Source organism: Larus michahellis, chromosome 19, assembly GCF_964199755.1.
Source record: "Larus michahellis chromosome 19, bLarMic1.1, whole genome shotgun sequence".
Classification (NCBI taxonomy): domain Eukaryota; kingdom Metazoa; phylum Chordata; class Aves; order Charadriiformes; family Laridae; genus Larus; species Larus michahellis.
The window spans coordinates 5,064,389-5,078,430 of record NC_133914.1 but is presented as its reverse complement, the minus strand read 5'-3'; the positions used below and the strand labels follow the sequence as shown (position 1 = coordinate 5,078,430).

Here is a 14,042-nt window from a genome sequence, read left to right as displayed (position 1 = left end):
AAGTGGGGCCGCGAGGCGCCGCGGAGGGCTGTGGCCGCTAGGGGGCAGCAGGGCGCCGGGCGCGCGGCGGCCCCTTTAAGGCAGGCGGCGGCCGGAAGTGCTGGCGGCCGAGGCCGCGGCGGCCACTGCGCATGCGCGCTCCTGCCCGGCCCGTTCCCCCCCCCTCCCTTTTCCCCTCAGCCCCTGGACCCGGCCGCTCGGCGACGGTAAGGGCCGCCCGGCGCCGCGCTACGGGAGCCGGGAGGGGCCATGCGGCGGCGGGGCGGGGCGGGGCGGAGGGGGGGGGCAGGCCCGGCCCCGCCGGGCGAGGGGAGGGGGCGCCCCAGCGCGACGCCGCCGCCGCCGCCGCCGTACGTGCCGCCGCCGCGAGGGCGGACGTCGCGCGCCGCGGGGGGGGAGGGAGGAGGGGGGGGGGCAGCGCCGTTGCGTCCTCCCGCGGGGGGGGGGGGGGGGGGGGGGGAGGCCAGGCCACACCCCTCCCCCGGGCGGCCCCGCCCCGCCGCGCGCCGCGGGGGGGCCCGCGCCTCCCCCCCCCCCCCTCCCCGGGACACCGGGAGGCTGCGGCCTTTGGGGGGGGGAGCGATGACCTCTGCCCTCGGCGACCCCCGCCCTCCCGGGTGACCTCTACCCATGGGGGGGGGCCCGGGCCCGCACTGGGCCTAGCGGGGCGGGGGGGGGCGGCACACACCCCGGGGGGTCCCGCAGGCTAGACCGCGGCCCGGCCCCTGCTTACTGCCCGTCATCGGGGCTTCTCCCGGGGGTCCCGGCCTCACCGCGGAGCGAGACACCCCCCCGCAGTGCTGCCTCCAGCTCTGGGGCCCCCAACAGCAGAAGGACACGGAGCTGTTGGAGCGGGGCCGGAGGAGGCCCCGGAGATGCTGGGAGGGCTGGAGCCCCTCTGCTGTGGGGACAGGCTGAGAGAGCTGGGGGGGTTCAGCCTGGAGAAGAGAAGGCTCCGGGGAGACCTTCCAGCCCCTTCCAGGCCCTAAAGGGGCTCCGGGAAAGCTGGGGAGGGACTCTGGAGCAGGGAGGGGAGCCACGGGACAAGGGGGAATGGTTTTACACCGCAAGAGGGGAGATTGAGATGAGATATTGGGAAGAAATTCTTGGCTGTGAGGGTGGTGAGCCCCTGGCCCAGGTTGCCCAGAGAAGCTGTGGCTGCCCCATCCCTGGAGGGGTTCAAGGCCAGGTTGGCCAGGGCTTGGAGCAGCCTGATCTAGTTGAAGATGTTCCTGCTTGTGGCAGGAGGGTTGGACTAGATGGCCTTTAAAGGTCCCTTCCAACCCAAACCATTCTGTGGCTCTAAGACGTGGCGAAGGCACAGTGACCCACAGGCTGCGTGGGTTGGAGGGTGTCCCCTGCGCTGCTGGCACTCCTCCCTCATCCCTGCTGTGGGCCACCCAGCCCGCCATCGCCTGCCATGAGGTCCTGTCCTGACACAAGCGCTTTCCCAGAAGCTTTTAAACCCCATGGGGGCGATTCCAACCCGCAGGGCTGAGCTCTGGCCCCACAGCTGTAACAAAACCACCTTTGTGACCTGCTGCGAGTCTCTCCTGTGGGATCCCCACCTCTGCTGCTGGGAATACCGGCTCCTCCGCAGCCTGTCTGCAGTGGGGTCATCCCCAGGGACGTTCGGAGCATCCCAAGGGCGGCTGGACGCTGCCGCCAGCTGGGGAAGTTACGAGTGGGATGGCACCGGGGGGATCTGCCTCTGTCGGTTTTGTGTCATGGGGTGAGATGTTCCCAGCTATCGTGATGGAGAGGGGAGGAGAAATCCTGGTGTGTATCGACAGGCACTTGCCGACTCTCTCTGTTGGTGAATTCAAAACACCTGGTCCCCTCTTGGGAGCCGCAGCTTTGCTCTGCCGGCCCTGCGGTCCCCGCGAGCCCGGCCTTTGCTGCGGCGGGACTGGGCGATGATGCTTAGAGACCGGTGCCTGCCCCTCTGCCCGCACAGGCAGCCGTGCTGCCGCGGTACAGACCTGCCTCTGCTTTGCCCTCTGCAGCACCGCGGCACCCCGCCACCGCCGGGCTTCATGTGAGAGATGGCGAATGCCGAAGTGAGCGTCCCTGTGGGTGATGTGGTGGTTGTACCAAGTGACGGGAATGAAGGGGAGAACCCGGAGGATACCAAAACCCAAGTGATCTTGCAGCTCCAGCCGGTGCAGCAAGGGTGAGTTGGACGGTACCGGTGTGTCTGGGTGGTGTGGGGTGGGATGGGGGGGGGGGTCCCTGTAGATTTTTGTGGTGTGGGGACCGAGCGTCACTGCGTATTCCAGGACTGCGTCGGTTTTATGCCACATGTGGTAGAGAGGAAAACACAACGCAAAAAAGCTTTTGTGTGTGTTGCTGTCACGGTGCCTCTGAGGACTGAAATTGTCCTGTGGGGACGTGTCCACGCGATGCAACCTCTGGATCACGGCAGCCCGGCCACGGCTGTGGCGGTGGGGACGCGGCGAGTTGGTCACGGTGCTGCCCCAGCCGCGCGTCCTCCTGGTCTCCCTCTTCCTTCTCCGGCCCCAGGGTGGGTTTTTGTCACACTGCAGCTGCTGTACGTGATGGTCTGTGCCCGTGTGTCCAAATCTGCATATGCAGATCTGTGCCAGCTTTCTCCTGAAATAATCCTCCTCTAAAATACAATGAAGCTGGGATGTTGGAGGGAATTTTGTGGTACCCCTGACAGCTGCTGCAGAGAAGTGGCTGCCACCAGGCACTTCATCTTAACTCTGGATCAATCAGGATGTAAATATACTGGCTCCACTTTGATAATATTCGCAGGGCAGGGTGGCTGTTGGCCTGACAGTGACTCTTCCCTGCGTGAGCACCCGTGCTGCGGTGTCACACAGGGCTGGAAGGGAAATCCTGGGGCATTGAGCTCTGCTTCCTGTTGTCCTGGGTAACCGCCTGGATCAGAAACCAGAGGAGAAGGCACAGGGAAGCGTGCTGCAGAGCTGCTTCAGTGGCGCTGGCAACGTGGAGGGTGCGATGACAGGACTGGGAACGCCTCTGCGTGTTTCAGTCCTTGGGATTATTGTCGTATTTCGTATGTGCCAAAAAAATGCCTGTGATTGAAACTGTATCAAACGAAATCCATGTCCCTGAAGGACAGGGAAGAAGGAAATGAACTGAGTTTTTAACCCTGTGCTGTGAATCTTAATTTTCCATGATTTATATAGTTTCTTTACCAATGGACACTTTCACAACAGGATTTACCAAGAGGGCTCCGAGGCCAGCGCCGCCGTAGTGGCTGTGGAAACCCATACCATCCACAAGCTGGAAGAAGGGATCGGTGAGTTCCCGCTTGGCGTGGGCAGAGTCCCCTCCTCTGCAGGGCTGGTTGCCGCTGAGCTGGTGTCTCCGGTTCGCTGGGCTTCCTTCTGGCTCTGCCCCTGCAGATGCTGTTTCCCAGGCATGGATGTGGGTGCAGGGTCTGGGCATACTCTGGAATAAGAGTCTGCTGTTACTGCTTGGTCTCAAAGTCCTGGAACTGAGATCCTGGCTCTCCTGCAATGAATGGTAAGGGCTCCTACGGGGTCCAGGGGAGCCGAGGTTTCTCCCTAGTCTTGGTGCGCAGAGGCTAGCAGGCAGGAATGGTGGTTATGAGGATGGTGGCTGCGTCTGCGCTGGCTGAAGTATGGTTGATGGTTCTTTGCTGAACGAACAGCCTGACAGTTTGGGTTGGATGTTCGGAAGAAAGAGCGGGTTGGCTCCGAGTGCTCCCTGCCATCCTGAGGAGAATGTAGGAGAAAGCTCCTGTCGTTAGGTGCTGTCACTAGATCTTGACTGAAGTTCTGCTTCCTGCGTGGGTGTGGGTCTTTTGGCAGTATTAGCAGAAACTCTGTGTGTGAAGAGAATATATTATCAGTAAGTATCTGATATCGCTGCTAAAGAGATACCAGAGCTCCAAGAAATCTGAAAGCTATCTGTGCTTCAAATTTTCAAGCATTTTGTTTCCACAAAGATTGTTCTCGTTCACCCTGCTCCCCCCTTACAGATGTGTTGGATTTCTGACCTCGCATTCTCCTGACAGACGAGCTTCGTTTTGGGTGTTGCTATATTAAAAAGCAGATGCCAGTTGCTGTTAGAGCTCGTAATTGCAGAAGACTAAGAGAGGACTGATCCTTAACTGGGATCGGCCCTTCTTTTGTTTTCCTGAGCGTAGGTCTCGCAACCCGTGAGAGGCTGAGCTTTCAGCTCACGCCTTCTGGGATTTGAGCCTCTTGGGTGGGAAGTTTCATTTTTCCCCATTCCTCCCTCAGACCCCAGCACCATTGAAACGAACGAGGAAATCGAGATCGCCTATCCCATCACCTGCGGGGAGAGCAAAGCCATCCTGCTCTGGAAGAAGTTCGTCTGTCCGGGAATTAATGTCAAGTGTGTAAAGGTAAGGGAGTTTTCGCAGCGGATTCCTTCTCTGCTCTCAAGGTGTGGGGCCTGACCTCCACAGGACTTTTTCTGTTTCATCTGAGCCTTGTCGTGGAGCCGAATGACTTTGCCTTTGCAGCGTGCTGGATTGTTAGTGCTGAAATTGTTTCTAGCATGGGGAGAAGCAGGGGAGGAGTGGGGTAAGGAGTGAAGGAAGGCCTATCACTCGCTTTATATTTCAGTACTGCTCTTGACTACTGTTTAAAGCAGAGTCATATTTGCTACTTGACGAGGGACTTGGAGCTGAAGGCAAGCAGGGGATGCATACTGAGATCTGCCAGAGCTTTTCTTCCTTGTCTCTTTCCCTTGGTATCCTGACGCTCCACTCCCATCAATTCCTCGGTGAGCAGGTTGCATCGAGAAGAGAAATCTTGCTGTTATCTTTTTCGACTTGAGAGTGTGCTAAGGTAACAGCTGCTGCGCTGAGGCTGCGTCCCCGTGTGCTGCTGCGGCGAGAGCGCTCTGCTGCTGACCCTCAACAGGATCTATCTTAGTCACTGGAGCAAGACAGGACAGATGCCCGAGCGAATACCTGTGTTAGCTGGATGTTGCTCGGGTATTTGATGTTACGGGAGTCTCCCGTAATGATCTCCAAGCTGACTGTACGTGTTCACAGAAGGAGCTAATTTGGTTTGTGTTTCGTACAAAAGCCTTCGGGGCTGTTCTTGGCTAGAGCTGTGTGGTTCAAATGCCGATGGCTGGCAGGTCATCGCTGCAAACATATCCATTCTGGAGTTATAAGCATTGCTGTGCCGAGGGGATCAAAGGTGGTAGGGATTTGAGAAGTGGCTCCTCTTCCTGGGCAAAAGTTGGGGCTTAAATGAGCTGTGGACTGGCTGTGTTGAGTGTCCCGATATGCTCTTCCAAAGTGACGTTACTCTGTTTGCTGAGCCTTTGTTTATTTTGCTGTCAGTTCAATGACCAGCTGATCAGCCCGAAGCATTTTGTTCACCTGGCTGGGAAGTCTACCCTGAAGGACTGGAAGAGAGCCATTCGCCTCGGAGGAATCATGCTGAGGTATTTGACTTGCCTGGCACCGTGTCCAGCTTCAGGCCTTCATCACTGCAGCTGCAGGATCCCGAGCAGGCGTTTTGTCTGCTTTGCAGTCCCTGGGAGATCCCTTGGAAGCTCACATTACCTGGCCCCATGGTCTTGAGGGCCAGGATTCTTCATCCTGTGCAGAAGTGGCCTCGCCCAGGGGACCTGATACTTGGTGGGGGTGGCATAGGACTGGACCTCTGCATCTGAAGCAGGGGAATTGCTTGTATTTGGAAAAGCCCTGCAGGAGATGTTTTGTTTGCAGAGTGGCACTGGGTCTCCTTTTCTCCCTCCCTCCCACGGCCCTAGCATTCCTAGGTGGAATATTCTCCCTGTTGTCTCCAAGCTGAGATTTGAGCTGAGCCTGGTTCTCTTCCCACTCCCTGCACAGGAAGATGATGGACTCGGGGCAAATCGATTTCTACCAGCATGACAAAGTTTGCACCAACACCTGTCGAAGCACCAAGTTTGATCTCCTGATCAGCAGCGCCAGAGCACCGGTGCCGGGGCAGCAGAGCGTGGTACAGACTCCTACATCAGCTGATGGTAGGAAACCAGTTAGCAACGCCACGGGAGTTTCCCTCTGGTGGTGCTTTCCCTCCCTGGGCTAACCAAATCGGGTTGACCCCCATGCACACTTCACACCTTCTCCCCAAGCGTAGCGGGGCAGTCCCACCGTTCGGGAGACTGCTCTGGTTTCTGGGAAGGGAAATGCTTCTCGTGTCTGCTCGGAGAGGTCTCGGCAGCATCTGTCAGGGAGCTCTGCTCAGCAGTAGTGGGAGGGCTGGAAAGCAGCCGGTGTTAAGCAGTGACTAGAAGCCGCCTTGGGAGCCAGGGGAGGCTCACCTCAAAGGGATGCCTGTTCTGGGGTCACCGCGTGAGCAAACACCTGAGAGAGCTTGTATGGTGTTTCCTGGTGTCCTATTTGAGGGTCTGTTACACGGGCACAAGATGGGCTGATGCTCAGAAATGAATCTAGGCATGCTGACCTCCTCCGGAGCAACCTGCTCCACGTCACCTGGACATCCATGAACGGGATATGATGGTCGGACATGATTTGATTGTCATGTCAACTGCAAATTCTCAGCAAATCCCATGCTTCAGAGCAAAAAGTGATCTCTTTGCTGAGGTTAGGGGAGAAAACTGCTCCCAACTGTACCACATAGTTCAGCCAGGCAGGTTACATTTCTCTAAGGCCCTGGGTAGGTGGGATGGCAGGGTTGTCCATAGGCTAAGGAGAATCTCCTGGGAAGCACATGGTAAAACCTTAGAGTGGCTGCAGATTGTTTTAGTCCCAAATTTGATCCAGAAATTTAGGATTGAGTCAGATCCGTTTCCCTTCTATAAACCAGCTTGGACTCTAACCCTGTCATTTCCTGAGAGATTAGGTCATCTCTGGGGTGCAGAGCTCCCTGTTGATGATGAAAGGGGAGAAGGGTGGCTGGGCCGAGGCTTATTTGTTCCCTTCTTTATTCTGCTCCCTTTGTGGTCCCTTTATGCCAGGACTCCAGTTTTGTTTTATGGAGGACACATGGTTTTCCCTCCAGAAGCCCCAGAGCCTTTCACAATTACGGTTCCAATGAGAAGCAGCAATATTTGCTTTTAGCTAATTCGGTTGAAAGAAGCCAGGCACAACCAACCTGACCGCAAGAGTGGAAAAAAAAAAAAGAAAAAGAGCCTGGGAGGGATGAGGGGGGTGGAAAACAAAGCAGGGATCCAGGACTGGCACTCCAGGTGCCGCAGAGAGAGCTGACGTTGCCTCTCTGGCAGGGAGCATCACCCAAATCGCACTGTCGGAGGAGAGCATGGAGGAGGGGATCGAGTGGAACTCGGCTCTGACGGCTGCCGTCACCATGGCCACTGAGGAAGGCATGAAAAAGGACACGGATGAGATCTCGGGTAAGCTCAGGCTGCTTGTTGGGTGTTTTCACCCCCTCTTCTCGCCTGTTATATTCTGGAGACTGAAATCCTGAAAATAAGGAGAGTTTAGGCAATGACAGAGCTGTCCCCCAGCCCCTTGGCTATCCCAGCATTTCCCAGGCGTGCAGGGCTCTTGCCAAATGGAGCTGCTCACCGCAGACTTCAGCTCTGGCCTTGTGGCTGATGGATGATCCCCCAGATCAGTTGCTACTAGTTACAGTGAAGGGTGGGGTTTTTTTGCTCTTTATAAGGATATGAACGTCTGCCAGCCTGGAGCTAGATTGAAACCATCAGCGAGCAGTGTCTTGTTGGTACACCGCGTTAGTACACTGTCTGCTCTCTTGGCTGTGTCTCTCTGGCCACAGAGCCTTGCCTTCCCTCTTCGGATCAGCACGGAAGCTTGGGCAGAATTTCCTCAAACAAAGGTTTTAAGCTCTGTATCTTGCAAAGATGAAGAGAGGCAGTGAAATGTTGCCTGGGAAGTCATGGTGCTCCTTGAAAACACGTTACTGATTTGCTGCCTGAATCTGTTTTCCTTCTTTGGGTTGTTTTTTTTGCACGTTGTGTCCACCCCAATGGCCAAATTAGAAGGCGTTTTGCAAAGTTACTCTTGCCTGAAAGGTTTAAGGTACTCTTGCGGGGATAAATGCCAAGCGCTTGTACGTGTTGACTTCTTGTTGCCTCTCCTTGTGCCAGAGGACACGCTGATGTTCTGGAAAGGAATAGCTGATGTGGGGCTGATGGAAGAGGTTGTGTGCAACATCCAGAAGGAGATAGAAGAAGTCTTAAGAGGCGTCCAGCAGAGGTTGGGTCAGTCGCCCTTCCAGATGACAGGTAGGTTGATAGCCGCGGCCTCCGGCTCTGCGGAGGGGAAGGATGCTCAAAAGGGCAGCTGCAGGCCAAAAAACAAAAGTGACAAGGCCGTTGAGTCAGGGTGGTGAGTGACTTACCGCCCGTGAGCTGAGCTGCGGGGCCTGCGTCTGGCTGTGGGCTCAGCCTGCCCAACCGTGAAGTGCGTTCGCTGATACCACTGCGGGGCACGGGGACACAACGTGCCACCCTTTTCCCTGAGCAAAAGGAGCCCGGCAGCTTGCCGAGACCATCGGGAGACTGTCCTCAGCTCCTGGGCCCTCCCGAAAGCCTGCCCAGGTTCACTTCTCAGACCAGAGTTATTCAAACGCTTTTCTCCACGCCAGTGCAGGCTTAAACAGGTCCTGCCCCCTCACTTCTCGTGCTGTCTTCACTCGTGCCAGAAAACCTGTTTTTGGGGCTGAACCAGATGAGGGAACTGATCTGGGTTAAAAATAACTCCTCGCCCCTCTTCAGGGTTATTTTTAACTTGGATCCGTTCCCTAATCCAGTTCAGCACATGCCCCTGTGAGCGCAAGGTTTGAGAGCACCTCTTGTTGATGCTCTTGCTGAGAGAACGTCCGTGTAACCACAAACTTCACTTTACCCAGGATACTTTTTTATTTTTATTTTCTAATTTAGCTTTGGGCTGGCGGATCTTTGTGTCTGGTAGGTGGCAGCTTTTGGAAGCTGTGAGTGATTGAAGTCAGTGGATTATAATAGAAATTTTGCACAGCTTTCAGTGGAGCTGGCATGTTAATGACACTGTCAGCAGCATGGGGTGATGATTTGTAGGTGGAGAGCTCGTTTGTATCTCTGTGATTGCAAATTATGCTTTCATTTGCAGCCGTTTCGAGCTGCTTGGGTGACACATCTCTGTTGCATTTTCTTTATCATGTGAATGGGTTTATTTAGTCCTTGGATGTCAGAGGGATGCGGGAGCTGGGTCTGCCTTTGTCAGCCAACCCTTGCAAAAGAACAGAGATAATTCTACAAAAAGCAGAAGACAATTTTTGGTGTAATAGGAGCATCTTTTGAGTACTTGCCCGAGTCCCACCTGTGGCACCAGGCGTTCGTCCCCATGCACTTCCCTTGCAGATGCTGCCGTCTTGAACAACGTTGCCCACACGTTTGGCCTTATGGACACAGTCAAGAAGGTTCTGGACAACAGGAAAAACCAGACAGAGCAAGGAGAGGAACAGTTTCTTTACACGCTGGCAGGTACAGTCGGCGCCCAGTGAGGCTCCTCATCCTGTCGCTGCTCTTGGGAACCGATGTGACTTTCCTTCAACGTAACCCAAATATGGTTCATCGGGGGATGATTGTTCGACCCACGCTGCCCCGAAACAAGTGCATCCCAATCCCTTTCCGTCCTGGGGCTTGAGTGGAATTTCCCCTCTCCCTTCCCTCGCAGTGAGCCGTTGCTTGGGGCAGTCGACGGCCCAAAGTCTGTGCCCTTTGCTGCAGCCGGGGTGCTGGGGGGGTGGGGCGAGTCCCATTCCATCGGCACTGGGAAATAGGTGCTGCTAGCTAAGGGCTGTGTGGCCGTTATCCGAGCCGCAGGCAGTGCCATGCAGTGCCCCAGCTAAGAATCGAATCTGAGTGCGGGGTGCTGAGTTGTCTGCTTGTCTTGGCGTGGAGCTATCAGGTGTCTTGCACGGCTTCCCCTGAGCTGAAGCCAATAACCTGACCTGGATTCCCCGGAGCCGCTTGCTGGATGTGTCTCCCTCCTCACCCTGTCCTGTCGGACCTGTTCTTATCTGGGATGTCCTACTCCCCTACTGCCCTGGATAAATGAGATTTCTGTGCTACTTCCTACTTCCAGCGTTCACGCAGACGAGGGTCGAGGGAGGTGTTTCGTTGACCCAGACATTCCTGCTCCCTGGCCCCACTACGGGCGCTCGGCTTCTGGGGAGGGGACCCGGCCAAGCTCAGGAAGCAGTTCCTGTTGTCTGGAGGGGTTTGTCCACGCTTCCTTCTAGGCGGCTCTAGCTTGGGGAGCAGAAATTACCACTTTCTCATCAGCAGGAGCAGCCAACTGGTGTAGAGCATTGCCTGGTCCTTCTCCAGGCGCTGACAGGCAGCCAAAGCAGGCTGAGCGGGAGCAGAACGGTGACTGGGGCTGTGTGGGTGGCAGGAGAATCTGGCCTTTCCCTTCAGTGCAGCTCAATCTTGAGTGAGATGCTAAGATCATGCTCACCTGGGTGGTTTGGAGACCTCCTGTCGTAAACATGGGGTGTAGTGGTTGGTTGTTGTTGCCCGCGAGCCTCCAGGAGCTCCCTTTGCCGTTCTCTTTGCAGACCTGGAACGGCAACTGGAAGAGCAGAAGAAACTTGCCAAGGACCAGAAGGCGAAGTCCCAAACCATCCAGAATGTGGTGCTGATGCCCGTCAGCGCTCCCAAGCCCCCCAAGAGACCCCGCCTGCAGCGCCCAGCCTCCGCCACCGTCCTCAGCCCCTCCACCCCCATCCAGCAGCCTCAGTTCACGGTCATCTCACCCATCGCTATCGCGCCCGTCGGACAACAGTTCTCCGTGGGCAACATCCCGGTGGCAACTATTAGCCAAGGCTCCAGCCCAGTGACTGTTCATACCTTGCCGTCTGGCTCCCAGCTCTTCCGCTACGCCACTGTGGTGTCCTCCTCCAAGACCAGCTCCTCCGACACGGTCACCCTCCACCCGTCCTCCAGCCTGGCGCTGCTGAGCTCGGCGGCCATGCAGGACAGCGGTGCCCTGGCCAACGTGGCGGCCGTGGTCAACCCCGTGGAACTGGTGGCTATGGAATCCGGCCTCACTTCCACCATCCAAGCCGTGGAGGGCACCTCGGACGACGGGCAAACCATCATAGAGATCGATCCGGCGCCGGATCCCGAAGCGGACACGGAGGAGGCGGAGGGCAAAGCTGTGATCCTGGAGACAGAGCTGAGGACTGAGGAGAAAGTGGTGGGAGATGTGGAGGACCATCAGCACCAGGTCCATAACGTGGAGATTGTGGTCTTGGAGGACTAGTGGGACAAGGCGAGCGTCAGTTTGGGGAAGAGTTGGGAATTTTTTTTATTTTGGGCTTTTCTGTTAAGCATCTTTTCCAGCCACCCCATTTGTTTCCATGGATATTTTCATTGTACTGTATATTATATATATATATATATATATATAAATTTTTTTTTTTTTTTTTTTCAAAAACAAAAAAGCTGGAGAAACACAGGAGACATGGAAACGGCTCTGTCTCCGTGGAGCACTGAACAATATCGCCTGTTTGCAGGGTCAAGGAGAGACTGGATCTCTGCTGAACAACCCAGCCGGGAGGAACTGGACGTGGGCTCCCGGCGCCCAGCGCGCCGTGGCCCAGCCGCACCCGTGGTGCTGCCGCTCCGGGCCCGATGGTTTTATTTCAGAGGGACAAAAACCAGCGGCTGGAGCATTGATGTGACAGTGGGAAGGGGTGACGGCTTTGGGGTGGAACAGGTACCTCATTTGTATTTTTATTTTCCCCCAGGGAAGGGAATTCTGTCGGACTCTTCACTGTCACCTCAGCTGGAATTTTTTTAATTATTATTCTTTGGGGAAGGCGACAGTAACTCTGCCTTTACTGTCCATATTCTCCTCCTCCACACAAGTTGTTTTTATATCTATATTTTTTTTGTATTTGTTTGCTTTCCCTTCCCTTCTCCGGATTTCCCACCTGCAAAGCCCCCAGGACCTACTCTCGCCGGTCTCGGGGGTTCCCTGTATCCCAATCCCTCCTCTTCCTGTGGCACTTTTCCCCCATCCCTTTCCCTGCCTGGCCAGGCTCGGTGCTGCAAACGCCGCTTGGAGACTCCGAGATCACTTCAACCTTTTTGCAGAAAGGCAAAAATAATAAGAATAATAATAATAAAAAAAATATATATAAATAAATAGCAACTCCAGCTTAAAACCTCGGCGCCGCAGGGACCTTTCGGGGTGTAAAAAGCATGTTGTGCTCTTGCTTTCCGGGAGAGCTGGACTCCGGATCGGGGCAGCTTCTGTTTACACTGTGTGCTGGGGCTGCTCCCTGCTTGTCGCTACTCGTTTGGTGGTTTTATTTTTGTATTTTATTTTATTAATTTTTTTGTTTCTTCTTTCTTCCTATAATCTCTTGGCAGGATTAGAACCGGCACGTCGCTGAAATAACGCGCGCTCTGCTCTTTTTCCCCTCTTTCTGTCTTTTTTTTTTCTTTTTTTTTTTTTTTCGGTAATGCTGGGCCGGGGGTCCCTTTGGGCTCCAGTGTGGTGGGAAGATGGAAAGAGGGGGGAAGCGCCGGGTGCTGCGGAGTTTTGGGGGGCTGGGGTGGGGTGGGGGGGTGAAGCTGCTTGGCTGGAAATATTAAGCAAAACAACAGCAAAGGAAACACACCGGGGGGGGGGGGGGGGAGGGGGAAGGAAGATGTCTTTGGCTATTTTTTTGCATTAAAAGGAAAAAAAATGTAATGAGGCTGGAATGGTTTATTTGTGGCGGCAGCTCCGTCACCGCGGGGGCGGGCAGGGATCCCTCTGCCCGCTCCAGGAGCAGGGGGTGGCGGCTGCCGGGACCCCCCTGCCTTGGCGAGGAAGCTTCTGCTGGCTCCCGGGAGGGAGATCCCATGGATTTGGGATCAGGGATCCACCTCCCCTTGTGCCGCTCCGGCTCCCCCCATGTGCTGGGGAGGGATAGTCTCCTTTTGGGGACACACCACGTCCTTCTCCCTGTGTCCCTCTCTTGGCTGGGACAGGCCGGGGTGGGCGCCCAGGGAGCCCCATGGCCGGGGGGTCCCAAGGGCCTGCCGTGGCCCCGGGGGTGCTGGGCTGGGGCTGTGCCCTGAGCATGGGGACACCAGAAGGAGCGGGACAGGCTGGAGAGGTGGGTCCGAGCCAACCCCATGAGGTTCAAGCGCAGGGTCCTGCAGGGGGGTCGGGGCAACCCCAGCACCAACCCCGGCTGGAGGGGGAATGGCTGGAGAGCAGCCCTGGGGAGAGGGGCCAGGGGGTGTTGGGGGGTGAGAAGCTCCACACGAGCCGGCAACGCGCGTTCACAGCCCAGAAACCCCCCCGCAGCCTGGGCTGCATCCCCAGCAGCGTGGGCAGCAGGGCGAGGGGGGGATCCTGCCCCTCTGCTCCGCTCGGGGGAGACCCCCCTGCAGTGCTGCCTCCAGCGCTGGGGCACCAACAGCAGAAGGACACGGAGCTGTTGGAGCGGGGCCAGAGGAGGCCCCGGAGATGCTGGGAGGGCTGGAGCCCCTCTGCTGTGGGGACAGGCTGAGAGAGCTGGGGGGGTTCAGCCTGGAGAAGAGAAGGCTCCGGGGAGACCTTCCAGCCCCTTCCAGTCCCTCAAGGGGCTCCAGGAAAGCTGGGGAGGGACTCTGGAGCAGGGAGGGGAGCCACGGGACGAGGGGGAAGGGTTTTACACTGCAAGAGGGGAGATTGAGATGAGATATCGGGAAGAAATTCTTGGCTGTGAGGGCGGTGAGCCCCTGGCCCAGGTTGCCCAGAGAAGCTGTGGCTGCCCCATCCCTGGAGGGGTTCAAGGCCAGGTTGGCCGGGGCTTGGAGCAACCTGGGCTGGTGGGAGGTGTCCCTGCCCAGGGCAGGGGGTGGCACTGGGTGATCTGTAAGGTACACACACACACACACACTCTGCAGCCGGGCCTCAGATTTGCTACTTTTTGCCGAAAAACCCCACCCGGGCAGCGGGGGCTCCTGGCCCTTTAAGACCGCACCCCCCCCATCCCACCGGTAGGGGGTGCTAACCCCGCCGGTCCTCCTCCTGCCCGGCATGCACCGCGCTCCCCCCCCCCTCTTTCCTCCTCCTCCCCCCC

At 56.8% G+C, this 14,042-nt stretch overlaps 1 protein-coding gene across 4 annotated transcripts; it reads left to right on the top strand.

Moving 5' to 3' along the window:
- Positions 1-9: 9 nt before the first annotated feature.
- Positions 10-12,595, top strand: GMEB1 (glucocorticoid modulatory element binding protein 1). Of its 4 annotated transcripts, none has more exons than XM_074562632.1 (11): positions 10-206; positions 2,007-2,173; positions 3,207-3,289; positions 4,260-4,384; positions 5,339-5,442; positions 5,855-6,009; positions 7,234-7,362; positions 8,080-8,217; positions 9,331-9,453; positions 10,533-11,203; positions 11,493-12,595. In XM_074562632.1, the coding sequence occupies exons 2-11, from the start codon at positions 2,046-2,048 to the stop codon at positions 11,658-11,660; spliced, it is 1,824 nt and encodes a 607-aa protein (XP_074418733.1). In that variant the 5' UTR covers positions 10-206; positions 2,007-2,045; the 3' UTR covers positions 11,661-12,595. The 4 variants fall into 4 exon arrangements, with proteins under 4 accessions (XP_074418733.1, XP_074418734.1, XP_074418735.1 ...); XM_074562633.1 differs by lacking the exon at positions 10-206 and adding an exon at positions 1,065-1,779; XM_074562634.1 differs by lacking the exons at positions 10-206; positions 11,493-12,595 and having other exon boundaries at positions 1,066-2,173; positions 10,533-11,403.
- The last annotated feature ends 1,447 nt before the right edge of the window (positions 12,596-14,042 follow it).

Bases quoted from the DNA above. Each gene is read 5' to 3' on its own strand.
- GMEB1 (XM_074562632.1), top strand. From the start codon at position 2,046: ATGGCGAATGCCGAAGTGAGCGTCCCTGTGGGTGATGTGGTGGTTGTA. The intron at 2,174-3,206 runs GTGAGTTGGACG...CTTTCACAACAG, and splicing joins CTCCAGCCGGTGCAGCAAGG to GATTTACCAAGAGGGCTCCG. The intron at 9,454-10,532 runs GTACAGTCGGCG...TTCTCTTTGCAG, and splicing joins GTTTCTTTACACGCTGGCAG to ACCTGGAACGGCAACTGGAA.